Here is a 16367-nt window from a genome sequence, read left to right as displayed (position 1 = left end):
TTGGTGGACTCTGATGACCTATTCCTGCCATCCTGTGTGTCCATCAATGACCAAGGACCATTACTACTCACGGTAAGGTTCATGGTGGGGAGTAGGAGTCTTTCTGTCCTAGCCTGACCTCAATCTTGGGCAGGATCTTTGTGCCTTATCTTGAGTGTTTGTGTGACTCCCCTGGCGACCATTCTGCACATTGTGTGTCTGGATAGCCCGATCATCCAGTGAGTACATATCTCCAATGCTATTTGTGCAAGATCATGAGAGCTCCCTGGCATTGCAGATCTTAAATGGTGGTAGTTAGTGTCCTGTGAAGGTTGTAGAAATCAGAATTTATATAGGATTATGGGCCCAAGAATGTTTCGGGAAGCCCTTATAGGTAGATAGTAATTTTTACTAACTTTCTAACCATGATAGATTATCTCTTGAACTTGAGGCTAATACTTAAGGCTTTTATACTTTTTGAGAGAATTATATGGAGAGGAGCAAATTTCCTGATTTAACACCATGCCAATCAATTAATTCAGCACCACAGATCTACACTCACTTCTTCAGAACATCAGTGTGGTTGTCTGTGGTGGTATAATAAAAATAGCCCACTCAGGCTCATATATTCAAATGCTTAGTAACAAAGGAGTGGAACTCTTTGGTGGCATTAGAAGAATTAGGAGATCCAGCCTTGATGAAGGAAGGGTGTCACTGGAGGTGGGCTTTGAGATTTCAAAAGTCCATGGAAGACCCAATTTTTAACATCATTATCATTTTTTATTTAAATTAGAAACAAGCTTGTTTCACATGTCAATCCCAGTTCCCTTTTCCTCCCCTCCTTCCTTGTCCCCCATGGACTCCCTATCCTATCCCCTTTCTGTTCCCCAGGGAGGGAGAGGTCTTCCATAGGCGATCTTCAAAGTCTGTCATATCATTTGGATCAGGGCCCAGACCCTTCCCCGTGTGTCTAGGATGAGAGAGTATCTCTCTGTGTGAAGTGGGTTCCCAAAGTCCATTTGTGTAGTAGGGTTGAATACTGATCCACTATCAGAGGTCCTATAGATTGCCCAGAGACCTCCAAACTGACACCCACGTTCAGGGAGTCTCGATCAGTCCTATTCTGGCTTCCCAGCTATCAGTCTGGGGTCCATGAGCTCCCTCTTGTTCAGGTCAGCTGTCTCTGTGGGTTTCTCCGGCGTGGTATTGACCCTTTCCCTCATCACTCCTGCCTCTCTGCAACTGGATTCCAGGAGTTCGGCTCAGTGTTCAGCTGTGAGTGTCTGCTTCCCAGTTTTACTGATCCTCTCAGCCTACAGATCAGGATACAGCTATCAGCTACTGCTACAGCGCCATGTGTGCCCCACCATGATTATAATGGATTAAAGGGCTGAAGCTGTAAGTCGGCCCTCAGTTAAATGCCTTCTTTTATAAGAGTTGCCTTGGGATTCCTCTAAAATCAGGAACAAGACAAGGATGTCCACTCTCTCCATATCTCTTCAATATTGTACGTGAAGTTCTAGCTAGAGCAACAAAAGGAGATCAAGGGAATACGAACTGAAAAGGAAGAAGTCTTTATTTGCAGATGCTATGCTAGTCTATGTAAGTGAACCAAAGAATTCTGCCAGGAAACTCGTACAGCTGATAAACACTTTCAGCAAAGGGGCAGGATACAAAATTAACACCAAAAAATCAGTAGCCCTACTATATATAGACAATAAAGGGGAAGAGAAAGAATTCAGATCTTTGACAAAGAAGCTAAAACTATACAATGGAAAAAAGAAAGCATCTTCAACAAATTGTGCTGGGGTAACTGGATGTTGGCATGCAAAAGACAACAGATAGATCCATATCTATCACCAAGCACAAAACTTAAGTCCAAATGGATCAAAGACCTCAACATCAATCCAGCCACACTGAATCTCTTAGAGAAGAAAGTGGGAAGTACCCTTGAACAAATTGGTACAGGAGACTGCTTCCTGAACATAACTCCAGTAGCACAGACACTGAGATCGACAATTAATAAATGGGACCTCCTGAAACTGAGGAGCTTCTGTAGGGCAAAGGACAGGTAAACAAGACAAAATGACAGCCCACAGAATGGGAAAAGATATTCACAAACCCCACATAAGACAGAGGGCTTATCTCCAAAATTTACAAAGAACTAAAGAAGCAAGTCTCCAAAACACCAAAGGATCCAATTAAAAAGTGGGGTACAGAACTAAATAGAGAATTCTTAATAGAGGAGTCCAAAATGGCCAAGAGACACTTGAGAAAGTATTCAACATCCCTAGCCATCTGGGAAATGCAAATCAAAACAACTCTAAGATACCATCTCACTCCTGTCAGAATGGCCAAAATCAAAAACACTAATGGCAGTTATGTGGAGAAAGGGGTACACTCCTCCACTGTTGGTGGGAATGCCAACTTGTGCAGCCACTTTGGAGATCAGCAAGGAGATTCCTCAGAAAAATGGAAATCAGTCTACGGTAAGATCCAGCAATTCCACTCTTAGGCATATACCCAAAAGATACACCCTCATACAATAAGGTCATCTGCTCAACTATGTTCATAGCAGCATTATTTGTAATAGCCAGAACCTGGGAAGAACCTAGATGCCCCTCAACTGAAGAGTGGATAGAGAAAATGTGGTACATTTACACAGAAAAAAATGGAATCTTGAAATTTACAGGCAAATGGGTGGCACTGGAAGAAACCATCCTGAGTGAGGTAACCCAGTCACAAAACGACAAACATGGTATATACTCACTCATATATGGATTTTAGACATGGAGGAGGGCATTGCCAGCCCACAATCCCACCACCAGAGAGTCTGGGGTGCAGGGAGCACCCTAAGAGAGATATGCATGATAACCCGGAGAGAGAGAGAAGAGGAGAGGACGACATGGGAGAGCAGGAAGGTTGAGCCAGGGTAAGAATAGAGGAGAAAAGGATGAGAGATACCATAAAAGAGGGAGCCATTATAAGTTGGAGGAGAAATCTGGCATTAGTGAGATCTTCACAGATCTGCAGGAATGACACAAACTGGCATTAAGACTACCTTAAATGCCCTCCATGATGGTGAGAATGATGACTGCCTTATATGCTATCCTAGAACTCTCATCCAGTAGCTGATGGAGACAGGGGCAGACACCCACAGCTGTGAATCTAATTGAACTCCTGAAACCCACTTGCAAAGAGGAGTGATGACCAAGGGAATTGGGATCGGGCTGGCAAGGCCCACAGGAGCAGCTGACCGAAACAAGGGGGAACACATGGACCCCAGACTAATGATTGGGGGGCCAGCATGGGACTGATCCAGACATCCCTCCCACTGAACCTGGGTGACAGAGAGGAGGCCTTGGCAATCTGTGGGAACTTGGAGAGTGGAGCAGTATTTATTCCTGGCATACAGAGGGACTCTGGGAGCCCATGCCACATGGAGGGATGCTCTCTCAGCCTGGACACATGGGGAAGAACCTAGGCCATTCCTGGGATGATGTGACAGACTCTGGAACTCCCTCATGGAGGCCCTTGCCCTCCCTGGGGAGTGGAGGAGGGATGGAGTAGGGGTGAGGGATTGGGAGGAATGGGGGGTGGGGGAGGAGGGGAGGGAAAGGGAACTGAAAGTGACTTGCATAAAAAGTTAAATAAAAAAATATGGAAAAATAGAGTAGCCTTGGTCATGGTGTCTTTTCACAGCAATAGATCAGTGACTAAGACAGTATCTAAGAGAAAGATGGAGAATATGTGCGTGAAGAAGTACATGTGGAACCTTCGCTTGACTTCTTCAGTTATACCAGTTATCCTTAAGCCCAAAGACTCACTGCAAAGTTGCTAGGTGTCTTCTGTTCCTGTCATTGCATCCTTCAGCCTCATTGTACATTGGGTGTTCAGTACATGTATCTGAGCCACTTGAGAACATAGTTTATCTCTGCTGTTTGGCCTAGAGACCCATTAAGTTTAACAAATATCATCTGTATGACCATTGCTTTGGAGCTGTTCACTGAAGCCTAGCTTCCTTGATCGATACACAACTAAAGACAATGAATTCACCTTGCCCAGAATCCACTAGAAAGAAATGCCTAGTTCAGCAGGGAGGGGTAAGAAAAAGACATGAGTGTGGTAATTAACTTGGAGTGGGTGGGTGATCAAGGTGTGAGGGAGATTAGAGAGAGTGAGGTGAGGGTATGGTTGTTTAAATATGTTCTCCTTAGTCACAGGAATTTGAACATTTGATCCACAGATGCTGGCACTGTTTGGAAAATGTGAGGAGATGCAGTGTTGCTGGAGGAAGTATGTTGCTGGGTGATCAATACACACAGGAGTAAGGATTCTGAATGGTGAGGATCTAGTAAGAGAACTTGTGATTAAAGAATAAGGAAGACAAGAAATAAAGAAGACTAAAAGCAATCACTGAGACCAGGAGGTACTGAATAAGCTGATGGCTTAGGCAAAGCAAGTTTAAGAAGTATAGCATCATATATATTGTCTGGGGGTCGGGGGAATGGTTCAGAGTCAGCAGAGAGCTAAAACAGACAACGTTGGCAAAGAGAACGTAGAATGCTACAGACACAACTTCCTTAGGACCGATAATTACAGTCTAGAGCAGGATGTCAAGTCCCCAGAAATGACAACCTCAACTCTTTAGAGACACAGCCTCTAACCCTAGACCAGCCTTGCCAAGGCTGCTTCTGGACAAATACACAGAACTAATTCTTGCTTTGTCCTTTTATTGGGGCCTCTGAGAAAGCCTCGGGTAGGTCTAGCTCCCAACTACTGCAGGTTGGTTTTGAAAGTTTAAAGACTTTCCATTTCCGGTTTGTTCTTTTTGTGTTTATGGTTCAAGAGGCCATTTCTCAGCATCCTGCTCCTGTCACCATACCTACCTAATGCCTCTGCCCTGCCATTATGGACTCTCACACTTTGGAACCATAAGCCAAAATAAACTCTTCTATAAATTGTGCTTCATCAAAGCACCAGAAAAGTTGGTACCAGAGAGTTGGCTGTTGCTGTAAAGAACCTGAGAACGTTAGGATTTTTTTGAAGAAATGTGAAAGACTATGGGACATTGAACTAGAAAAGAAATTGAATTTTATAAGCAAACTTAACAGGCCATCCAAGTGCAAACCTAGAGACCTAACTCAAGAGGTTTCAGAGGGAATTGAGGAGTTTAGCTCTAACTGGAATAGACGTCATCCCTGTGATTTTTGGGCAAATTCTCTGACTTTATTCTGTCCATCTTAAGAATTTGTCTGAAGCTAAATTAAAAATAAATGGGCTAAATTTTTGGTGGAGACAATTTCAAGACAAAATAATATTGAATCTGTTGTGTGGGTGTTGTTAAATATTGTTAGGTAAGCAGAAAAAGAAGACAACAGTTAGCTTCATTCCCCCATGGTTTCCCTTCAATTCCTGTCTCCAATTCTGCTCTGCTTGGGGTCCTGACTTCCTTTCATTGTGAACTGTGATCTGGGAGTTGTAAAATGAAAAATCTTTTACTCCCCCATGTTGCCTTTGCTCATGATGCTTTATCACACAAATAGAAAGTTAACTAGGACAGCATGAACCTTTTATATGATGAGACTATCATATGTGAGAATATATTTTAATATTAGTAGTGCATATATGCATCAGCAAATTTAATCAAATGTGTATAGACGATTTATACACCATGAACTATGGGTTTGCACAGGCTTGAAAATCTTGGTCATTCAGAAACTAATACCATCCACTATATCAACAAGGAAAAAATTAAAACATACATGATGAAGGCATTCACCTAGATAAAGAAATGTCAGTTTCCTAGATGCATTAATTATAGACAATCACAGAAAAAACTAGGAACAGAGAAATTTTTCCACCTGAATAAGATAATGTACTGAGACTGAAATTAACATTATATTCAACAATAAAAACCCAAAAATCTCCTTGTAAATCAGGAAGAAGAAGGCACCAATATCCCTTCTCTCTATAGATTGTTCAGCTTTGTACTTGAAGCCCTAACTATTGCAGTAAGGTCAGTAAGAAAATTAAAGGTACATATTAGAAATATCTGTAAGTATCATTGCAGATAACACAGGAATTAATTATTTTTCAAAAATGACCCCATGGGCCAGGTGGTGCATGCCTTTCATCCCAGCACTTAGAAGGTAGAGGTAGGCAGATCTCTGTGAGTTTGAGACCAGCCTAGTGTACAAAGCAAGTTCCAGTACAGGTTCCAAAGCTACACAGAGAAACTCAATCTAAAAAAAAACAAATAATAATAATAGTAATAATAATAAATAAAAAGACTTCATGGAATGAATCAGCACTTATAACAAACTTGTCCAAGACTGATCCATTTACATGCCAGCTATTTTTATAAATACTAGCAGTAAATAATGGAATTTGAAATTTAAAAATACTGTTTCATACATCAAGTCTAAACTGAAATAAATAACATTCAGTAGTGTTATGAAGCTGTCTATAAAGTAATTAAGCAAGACCATGTGCACCACGATTGTGGGAGAAGTTATTTAATTTTTTCCAAATTTTATGAGTACCGTATTTACATAATTTCTTCCCCTTCCTCTTTCTCCTCCAACTCTGCCCATGTCGCCCCACACTCTCTCACACTCATGACCTCTTCTTCTTTAATTATCAATGGAAAATTATATTTTCAAAGCCATGCCAGCTGTACCCCACCAGAAAGTTCCTTCAAATACAGGTGTGTTGGTTGCAAGCCTCCATGTTTCAAGAAAACTACACAAAGGACATGCATTGAGAGATGAGGATTCAAGAGACAGTACTGGGTCACCACACACATTCAGATCTTGTTTTCCAATCTGGAATCTGATTGTTCGGCATTATTTTTGCTGTTTCAGCCAAGGTCTTTGTTCTCAGTAGAGGAGATGGAGGCTCGCGATCCAGGCGGGGAATGTGGTAGCGTGTAATAAAGGAAAATGAGAGAGAGGAAAAACAGAAGATGCATGAAGGTGAGGACCCAACTTTTGGGGCAGGGTTATCCCTCCCCTGAATCACTAAAGGTGGGAAGAAAGAGGGGATAGTCAGCTAAAGTATACATCTAGGTCAGTGGTTCTCCATCTTTGTAATGCTGTGACCCTGAAATACAGATCCTCGTGTTGTGGTGACCTTCAGACCATAAAATTATTTTTCTCTGCTACGTCATAACTGTAATTTTGCTACTGCTATGAGTTGTAATGTAGATGTCTGATATGCAGGATATCTGATATGCAATCCCCCCCCAAAGGGGGCTGAGAACTGCTGATGTGGGTGAAGAGGTTAACATGATTTGCTGTAGAAGACCTCTCCACCACAACACCCAGACGTTGCCGGGCGTAGGTGGAACACACCTTTAATCCCAGCATTCAGGAGGCAGAGGCAGGAGGATTTCTGTGAGTTCAAGGCCAGCCTGGTCTACAGAGTGAGTCCAGGACAGCCTCCAAAACAATACAGAGAAACCCTGTCTAGAAAAACAAACAAACAAACATGATACCCAGATGTTTCCCTGCATTCGAATCACATTTGCTCCCTGGATAGTGTCTGAAAATGGTTCTCCACCTTCTGTCCCAGAACCACCTGAGATCCTCAGATTTATTTTCATGTTTCTGCCACCTTGACAGATGCACTATTTTCTCTCCTGGCTGTGTGTCGGGCGGGTCTTCGGCTGCGCTGAGATTCAAACAGCAGAATGCCCAGGAGTACAAGGACCAAGACAGACATCCCCATCCTGATGAGATTCTCCGTTGTGTAATCCTGGGCCTGTGAGCCTGGAGGATGTATAAAAAGAGGTCCCAGAGGTCAGGGCAGATTGCTCCCCCTGGACATGACTTCATCTTCTGTATTGAGTCTTGTGACTGACAATTCTTACTTACCTGCCTTGGAGTTTGAGATGTTTGGTGATTGCTCAAGGGGCTGAACTGCTCCTAGGAGCCAAAGGGAAAAAAGAAGGCTGTGGAGGGGCTGCAGAGGTGGCGCACTGGCTTACCACGTGGCAGTGGTGGTGGTGCAGGATTTTAATCCCGGTAATCTAGAGGCAGAGACCAGTGAATCTCTGTGAGTTTGATACCAGCCTGGTCTACAAAGCAAGGTCCAGGAACTCAGAGATACCTGAGTTTTACAGGAGAAACTCTGTCAAAGAAAAGCACTGGTTGCTCTTCCAGGCGACACAAATTCAATACCCAGCACCCACATGGCAGCTCACACCGATCTGCAACTCCAGTTCCAGGGCTTCTGCCTTACATAGGCAAAACACTAATGACCATAAAATAAAAATGAGCATTATGCTTTTTAAGGAGGATGTGTGAAATACTTAAGATCCAAGTTTTTTTTTAGGTCCTCTGTTTTTATTTTCTTCCCTTCTATCTCCCTGGTACCATTATTTTAAGAGAAGGTATAGTGGAACATACCTTTAATTACAGCACTTGACAGGCAGAGGCAGGTGGGTCTCTGAGTTGAAGGCCAGCCTGGTCTATAGATCTACAGAGTGAGTTCCAGGCCAGCTGGGGTTAAGTAGTAAATCTCTCTGTCTCTGTCTCTGTCTCTGCCCCCCCTCTCTCTCTCTCTCTCTGTGTGTGTGTGTATGTGTGTGTCTGAAGAATACAAATACCATCACAGAAATCTACAAAATCTACTGATCAAAATACAGAGAACAGGTAATCATGAGGTACACACCCCTAACTGACAAGGTTGCAATACAAGGAATGTCTCAGAAGAGGGGGCAGAGAGATTTTAAGAACTAGAGGACTAAGGCACTAGGACATCTGCTGTGAGACAGTGTCTTCTATCTACAGCAAGGAGTTGCACCATGATTTTTTTAAATGTGTGGTTGTCTAAACAAGACCTGCATGATAAAACCAGTTGGCATACCAATGTGGTTGGGTGAAATCTCACAAGATTCCACACTTAGATGAGGAAGCTACAGGCAACCGATGGCTGCTGGGAGATTAAGATGCCATCTTTTCCAGGGAAGAGACCCTGGTAGGTGATCCAATCCCAAGTGGTCAGCCCTAAACACAAGCATACACACACACACACACACACACACACACACACACACACACACAGGAGCAATACTAAATATAGCACTGTATTTGTATACAGCATGTTCTATTTATATATACATACACATAACAATCATTAAAGAAAAGGTCATAAATTTGAGGAGTGAAGGATACATAAGAGGAGCTGGAGAGACAGAGAGGAAAGGGTAGAAACAGTATAAATAAATACAATTATTTGTGAAATTATTTTTAAAGATGAAATAAATGTAAAAAAATAAAGGAAACAATTTGACATTTTTGTTTATGCTTGATTTTACTGTAATGTTTTATACAATAATTTTAAAATAGCTCAAATGTCTTAGTTTTTTTAGTTTGGTTATGTGAGATAGAATCTCTTTTTGTAGCCTTGACTGTCATTAAACTTTCTAGGTAGACCAGACTGGCCTTGAACTCACAGAGATCTGTCTGCCTTTGCCTCTTGAGTCCTGGAAATAAAACTGTGCAATACCTTGCTTAGCAAGTTCAATTTTCTTAATTTAATTTCATACTCTGCTTCTCCCTCCCTGCCTCCCTCTCTGCCTCTCTCATGCATGCATTCATTCATTCCTTTCTTTCCTTCTTTCTTTCTTCCTTCCTTCTTTCTTCCTTTCTTTATTTCCTTCTTTCATCTGTCATTGTTTTCCCTTCCTTCTTTCCTTCCTTCTTTCCTTCCTTCCTTCCTTTCCTCCTTCCTTCCTTCCCATCTGTCTTATTTTCTCCTTCTTTCTTGTCTTTGGAATAGAGTCTTATGTATCCCAAGCAGGTCTTTATCTCCCCATGTAGCCTAGGATGAGTTTGAACTTCTGATCCTCCTGCTTCCATTTTACGAGTGTTGCGGTTACAGGTACCAATCATGGGTCCCCTTTTATTTATACTATTAGGATCTCCTGCATACTAGGCAATAACTCTACCAATTGAGCTACACTCTTGGCCCCATCACCTGTGTTTCTTCTCTCTTGTAAATATGCATTCATCTCAGAATGTAACTTCATGCGTGTCTGGACCAGCCCTCCCTTCTGTGGTTGGTTCTTACTGGTCTCCTTGCTGGATGCTTCAAACCCACTCTAATCTTCATGTTCAAAGTTTGCATCAAAGTCACTTTAGAACAAAGCCGCCCTGAATTTCACTAATATGTATAATTAGAGGTAGAGTTCTCCTGGGAGTGGGACAATGAGTGGACACTTGAGCACAGACAGGACAGGTAAGGGTCCTTTGACCTAAGACCTTGAGTTCCACAGGGGAGCTGTGGCATGACAACAGACAGGGTGATGAGTTTCAGCAACCACAGCATCTTTAAATATCTCCATGAGGGGAAGTCACAGCACTCATTTGGAATTCTACCCAATACTGCTGAGCCAGGAAACACTGATCTTAGTCACAGAAAAAAGGCAGCTACTCTTGCCTTGGTCAGAAGAAAAAGTGTCCATTATTTCCCATGATTGACGGGATCTCTTTCTCTCTAGGGGATATCATGGTGCCTGACTTCACTGAGAGGAAGAGTATAACAGAGAGCTAGCTGTCCTAGAAAGATGTGTAAGGGGCTGCCCATCTTGTTCTGAACCTGTCTCTAGTAACTCTGATCTCTTCCTGCTTTCCATGACTTTGCTCCGACCCCACCTCCTGGTTTTTTTTTGGTCCTGAGATTCCCATCTTTCTTCCTGCTCATCATCTCCTCATCACCTGGTGCTGTGCAGTCTTGAGTCTCTGAGTAGACCCACTCAGATCCTCAACTATAATCAGGTTGTCCATAGGGTCACTAGGTACTGGCCTCTTGAAGGAGATATTTTGGACACCACGGCATCTGTACCAGTCCCTGTGGGGGTGCTTACAGGGCCCCAGGGTAAGTTGGCCTTCAGAGACCAGCTTGGTAAAACAGGCCAGGGATGTGGGTGAGGTCATCTCTCCATCCTTTGGACAAAGAAAACCTTTCATAACCTATGTAAGAGCAACACTGGAGAGTCAGATTATCTCCAAGAGAAAGGATGAGGGCCTTGCAAAGTCAGCAGTGAGAGCTTCCTGGGCAGCCTTGCAGGGAACATGGACTAGGTGTTGGTGGAAAAGCTGATGTCTGCCAAATGCCTTTCCCCATACATCCAACCTGCAGGTGCCACTCACACACACACACACACACACACACACACACACTCACACACACACACTCACACACACACACTCACACACACACCACACACACTCACACACACTCACACACACACACAATCACACACAGCACACACACACAGCACACACACACACTCACTCACACACACAGTCACACACACACACACACACACACACACACCAGCACTGAGGTTCTGTTTCAGTTTCCCCCATCCTCCTGAGTCCTGGGGACTCCCTTAGGAAAAATCAGGGATCATGGCAGAAACCTTAACACCATCAACAACTCGAATCAATGATCGGGCTTCCTCACCTGAGACATTTATTTCCAAGGGGTCACTGGGTTCTGACCACACCTGGGGGCTGGCCACATGATAGCCGTAACATATGAATGTCCACCTCTGGCTGGAGTTCACAGGGGCCACAGGAAACAAGCCCTGGAATTGCCCAGTAGAGTTCATAAACACTGAGTCCAGGATCAAGGAAGGCTTCTGTTCTCCTTCCTTAGTGAGGACAAACCTGCTAAATCCCAGCTGTGAGCCACACTGAAGGGTAACAGTCTCTCCTGAGGTCACCACAGTTCTGGCCTGGACAGAGAGGCTGGGTTTACTATAGAATCCTAGGAGAGAAAGTAGTAACATGTTAAGTGGGTTTACAGAGCCCATGGTGCCTTCCAGTGTTGGGCTGTAAGACCAGGAAACTCCTGGAAAGAAAACAGACCCCTTTTCTTGGGGCAGAGCATGTGGCTGGGTGTTCTCACCTGTCACTACCAGCTCCAGAGGGTCACTGTGCTCTGACCACCCAGCAGGGGTCTTATAGTAACATCGATACCTCCCTCCATGTTGTTGTTCAATTGATGGGATCAAGAACTCAGCCTTGTTTGTGGCCTCGAGTGTGTTCTTTGTGCGCCAGGGATGTGGACCCCCCTCTTTGTAAAGACGGAATTCCCGGGCTCCTGTGGTCACCTCACATGAGATGGTTACCTGCTTCCCTCTGGCAACCACTGATCCTGACTGAACGCTGAGGGTTGGCTTGGGGGGATTCCCTGAAAAGAAATGAGGGGCTCTGTGATAGGACATTCCCCCTCTGATGTCAGCCTTCATTTCCAGCACCTCTACACACACACACACACACACACACACCGCCTCCCCCATCGCCCGATGTTCTCAAGCCCCACTGATCATGGGTATCTTCAAGTCCCCAGTGATGACCGATCTGGAACAGCTGCACACACACTCACCTGCCAACACTAGAGTCTGTCTGCCCAGGCACAGCCCTAGAAGAGAGTCCCTTGTCAGAACTTGTCCCCTATTGCCAGCATAAATAAGCCTTCCCTTCGCTGAAACCACTTAAACACCTTGGAGTTTCCTGATTGGCTGGAGCCTGGCTGTGTGGACCATAATCCCCTTCTCTTCTTCAAATCTTACCCAGATAGAGCAGGACTGTGAAGACGAAGGTCATGGCTCCTTCTCTCAGTGGCTGTAACTGTATTTATGGAAGACACCACGGACGGAGTCTGGCCACATAGCCAAACAGCACGGAGTATGAGACCTTTAGAGAGAAACTGCGTGCCTGGCATCACATGGTTATTTCTCCAGAATACACATGGGAAGTGGAACAGCCCTCCCTAGCCGACTGCCTCTCATTTCCCTAGGGCTGTGGCTTGGATGCACTCCAGAACTTCTTCCCTAACCTATCTCACTCAGAAAGTAGCAGCAAACAGACTTGTTGCCTCCCTTTGCTGGGCCCCCTTGCACTTGAGGATGAAAACTGATCCTTCTCTCTTAAAAACTCTCCATGGAGAGTCCGCTCTTCCAGTTCACCCGTCTGCATAGCGAAGATGGGGTCCTGACTGAGATCAGTCATCTCCTAGCCCTAAAAAGATACAGGGTGATGTTGCAGCGTGAATGCAGAGTAGCCGGCACACTGAGCACCCAGCTGTGCCCTGCACATCAAGCTTCACGCTGAGGATGGGCACAAAGGAGAACACAGGGAAATGGAGAAGGAAGTACAGCTATTCTCGTGGTTCTGGGCGTGGGTTCCTGTAACGAACGGGCCCCTGCATGGAATACCCTCTTCTTGTCTTAGCAGCAGCAAACACACCCAGCTCGGCGGGAACAGAGCTGTTCGTGCCTCCTCACTGTTATAACAGTTCCTTAATGCCTGCCTATTACTGCCAGTGACTGTTGGAACACTGGCGTCTCATTTCAGAGGTTCCTCCTTTGGAACCTGCTGTAAGCACTTCGCTGTTCAGATTGTTCGTGGTGCCGTGCTGTCTGGGGCATTGAGAAATCAGCCGTCACCGTTTTCCTGCCCAGGGTACCACATGAGTTAGGGACATGCACAATTTAGATGCTCACTAATGTGTGTCTCTCTCTGCTCTGAGTATTTACAGATGGTCCTTTATGATACATGTGAAAACTGTAGAGCATGGTGGTCAGGAAAGAAAAAGAGAAACAGAAGTTCCCTGAATGAAGAATAACCCATTTCACAGAACGCAGCAGGAACAATGAGTGTAGGATCCTCAGAGATCTGTAGCAGAGGATGCTTTCCACGTGATGAAAGTAGAATCAAGGGATCCTGGCACCGTGATGAAAGTAGAATCAAGGGATCCTGGCAAACGCAGGCATCTGTAACTCCCATCTCCCTGTTTGCAGATTGCAGTAATATATTGTTTATGATCTAATGAATCCACTGGAGATCAGCATACAAAGCAAGCCACACTAGTCAGTTATAGAAGCTGAGCAATGATGACACACACCTTTAATCCCAGGACTCAGGAGACAGACGCAGATGGATCTCTGTGAGTCCAAGACCACCCAGTACTGCACGAAAGCGTTTCAATCTAAAAGAGTTCACGCCTTTAATCCCAGCACTAGAGAGGTATATAAGGAAAAAGCAGAGGTTCTCCTATGAGATTTAATTTCCAGACACAGGGAAGACAAGATCTCCATTTCAGCCTTGGTAGAGGTGAGAACTCTCTAGTGGCTGGCCGCTTTGCCTCTCTGATGTTCGATGGTTTTATTAGATCATAAGCAATGTATTGTCACAGCAGATGAGCACTGGGATGTCTAAACTGATTGTCCAGGCCCCGTAGTCAGAACTAAGCTGCCCTTCTATGTAAGTGCACAAGACAGGTCCACTCCAGTATTGTCAACCATGAGCATCTGTGTCATACGAGTCTGACTGTGTCACACTGGAGCCATTGCTGACAGTCACAATTCTAAGAAGATGCCAAGTGTGGAAAAGTAGGTATCAGTGCAAAGCTGGCGTACAGTGTCCCAAGTCTGGGTCATTCCCTGGATCGGACTGGGAGGAACCCTCTGTGGGCAGTCAGGGTCAGGAAGCTGAGATTCCTAACCAGAACACTTACAACAGGGTGTGTCAGGCAAAACAGGGAGCTAGGAGGAGGCAGGTATCATTGTAGTGAGCAGTTGTAGATTGAAGACTACATTCAAAAGTAATTCTGCTTAAGTGAAAGAAGAGGTCATGGCGGAGTGTATGAGTCTGAGAGGGACTACCAGGAAAGAATGACCCTCCTGCACAAGCCAGAGCTCTGGAAACCCTAAGGCTGCAGGACTGAATGTTTTCCACTCTTCCCTCCTCCACAGAGACACGGAGAACCTGTTGGATCTGGGCGGTGGGTAGGTGGGGAGTGTCTGAGAACATCACTTTTCTTTTTTTAATTTTATTTTTATTAGCTTAATTTTAAATAGCTTGCTTCACATGTCAATCCCAGTTCCCTCTCCCTTCCCTCCTCCCGCATCCCCCACCATCACCCCCAGCCTCCCACCCTATCCCCACTTCCTTCCACATAGGGGATATCCAGAGTCTGTCATTTCACTCAGGGTAGGGTCCAGGCACTCCCCTAAGAGTCCAGGCTGAGAGAGCATCCCTCTTCGTGTTATGGACACACGAAGTTCATTTGTGTGCCAGGGATAAACACTGATCCACTGCCCAGGGCCCCATACGTTGCCCAGGTCTCCTCACTGACTCTCACACTCAGGGGGTCTGGATCAGTCCCATGCTGGCCTCCCTGCTGTCAGTCTGGGGTCCAAGAGCTCCCCCTTGTTCAGATCAGCTGTCTCTGCTGGTTTCCCCAGCCCATTCTTTGCCAATTTGCTCATTGCTCCTCTCTCTGTGTCACTGGGTTCCATGGGTTCAGTTCAGTGTTTAACTGTGGGTGTTTGCCTCTGCTTCCATCAGTCACTGGATGAAGGTTCTCATTCCTCTTCTCTGGGGTACCATGCATATCTCTCTTAGGTTCTTCCCTGTTTCCCAGACTCTGTGTCAGTGGAAGTGCAGACTGGCACTCTCCTGATCCATGTCTAAAATCCATATATGAGAGAGTTTGTTGTTTTTATTTATTTTATTTATTTTACTTTTAAATTTAAATTTAAATTAGAAGCAAGGTTGCTTCACATGTCAATTCCAGATCCCTCTCCCTTTCATGTTTCTCTTTTTGTGACTGGGTTGCCTCACTCAGGATGATTTCTTCTAGTGCCATCCATTTGCCTTTGAATTTCAAGATTCCATTGTTTTTTCTGCTGAGTAGTACTCCATTGTGTAAATGTATCACATTTGAGAACATCACTTTTCAATCCCAGAGGATCAAGCCAGCAATTGCTTCATAAATGTGAGCTTCTCTCAACCTTGGTCAGAGAAGCTCTCTTTTGCAGAGGGCTGTCCTGGAACTCACTCTGTAGACCAGGTTGGCCTCGAACTCACAGAGATCCGCCTGCCTCTGCCTCCCGAGTGCTGGGATTAAAGGCGTGAGCCACCAACGCCCGGCCTATTTTTTGTTTTTAATTCCCATGTTAGTGTCACAAAATAAAATGGGCCATGTGAGACTATAACATACAGAATATTTTTCTTTTTTTTTTTTTTTTTTGGTTTTTCGAGACAGGGTTTCTTTGTGGCTTTGAAGAATATTTTTCTTAAAACTTCAAATTCCTTAAGATGACTAAGTTGAATTCTTCTTAGACTATTTAAGACATTTTATATGTTTTTCAAAAACTTCACTTAGGTGTGAAAGGTTTTATAATTAAACACTAAACTTCAGCCAGGCATAATAGTTCAAGCCTTTAATCCCAGCACTTAGTAGTCTAAAGCAGGTAGACTTCTGTGAGTTCAAGGCCAGCCTGGTCTGCACAATGAATTCCAGGCCAGAACACACGATACATATAAAGGCCTTGTCTCAAAAATACAAAACAGAACAAAAAGAAC

At 44.4% G+C, this 16367-nt stretch overlaps 1 protein-coding gene across 4 annotated transcripts; it reads right to left on the bottom strand.

Annotated features, from left to right (window-relative positions):
- Positions 1–6212: 6212 nt before the first annotated feature.
- On the bottom strand, positions 6213–12728 carry LOC101831976 (leukocyte immunoglobulin-like receptor subfamily A member 5). 4 transcript variants are annotated; one of them, XM_021235329.2, is made up of 6 exons: positions 12569–12728; positions 12382–12417; positions 12125–12186; positions 11455–11760; positions 7857–7907; positions 6213–7751 (listed from the first exon to the last, which is right to left on the bottom strand). In XM_021235329.2, exons 1-6 carry the CDS (start codon positions 12718–12720, stop codon positions 7582–7584), a joined length of 777 nt encoding a protein of 258 aa, XP_021090988.1. In that variant the 5' UTR covers positions 12721–12728; the 3' UTR covers positions 6213–7581. The 4 variants fall into 4 exon arrangements, with proteins under 4 accessions (XP_021090988.1, XP_021090989.1, XP_021090987.1 ...); XM_021235328.2 differs by having other exon boundaries at positions 6217–7751; positions 11902–12186; positions 12569–12725; XM_021235330.2 differs by lacking the exon at positions 12382–12417 and having other exon boundaries at positions 6214–7751.
- Positions 12729–16367: the final 3639 nt, after the last annotated feature.

The sequence above is a fragment of the Mesocricetus auratus genome, unplaced genomic scaffold (genome assembly GCF_017639785.1).
Source record: "Mesocricetus auratus isolate SY011 unplaced genomic scaffold, BCM_Maur_2.0 Super-Scaffold_100037, whole genome shotgun sequence".
NCBI lineage: Eukaryota > Metazoa > Chordata > Mammalia > Rodentia > Cricetidae > Mesocricetus > Mesocricetus auratus.
Note: the sequence above shows the minus strand (reverse complement) of the source record. Positions and strands in the feature narration are given on the sequence as shown.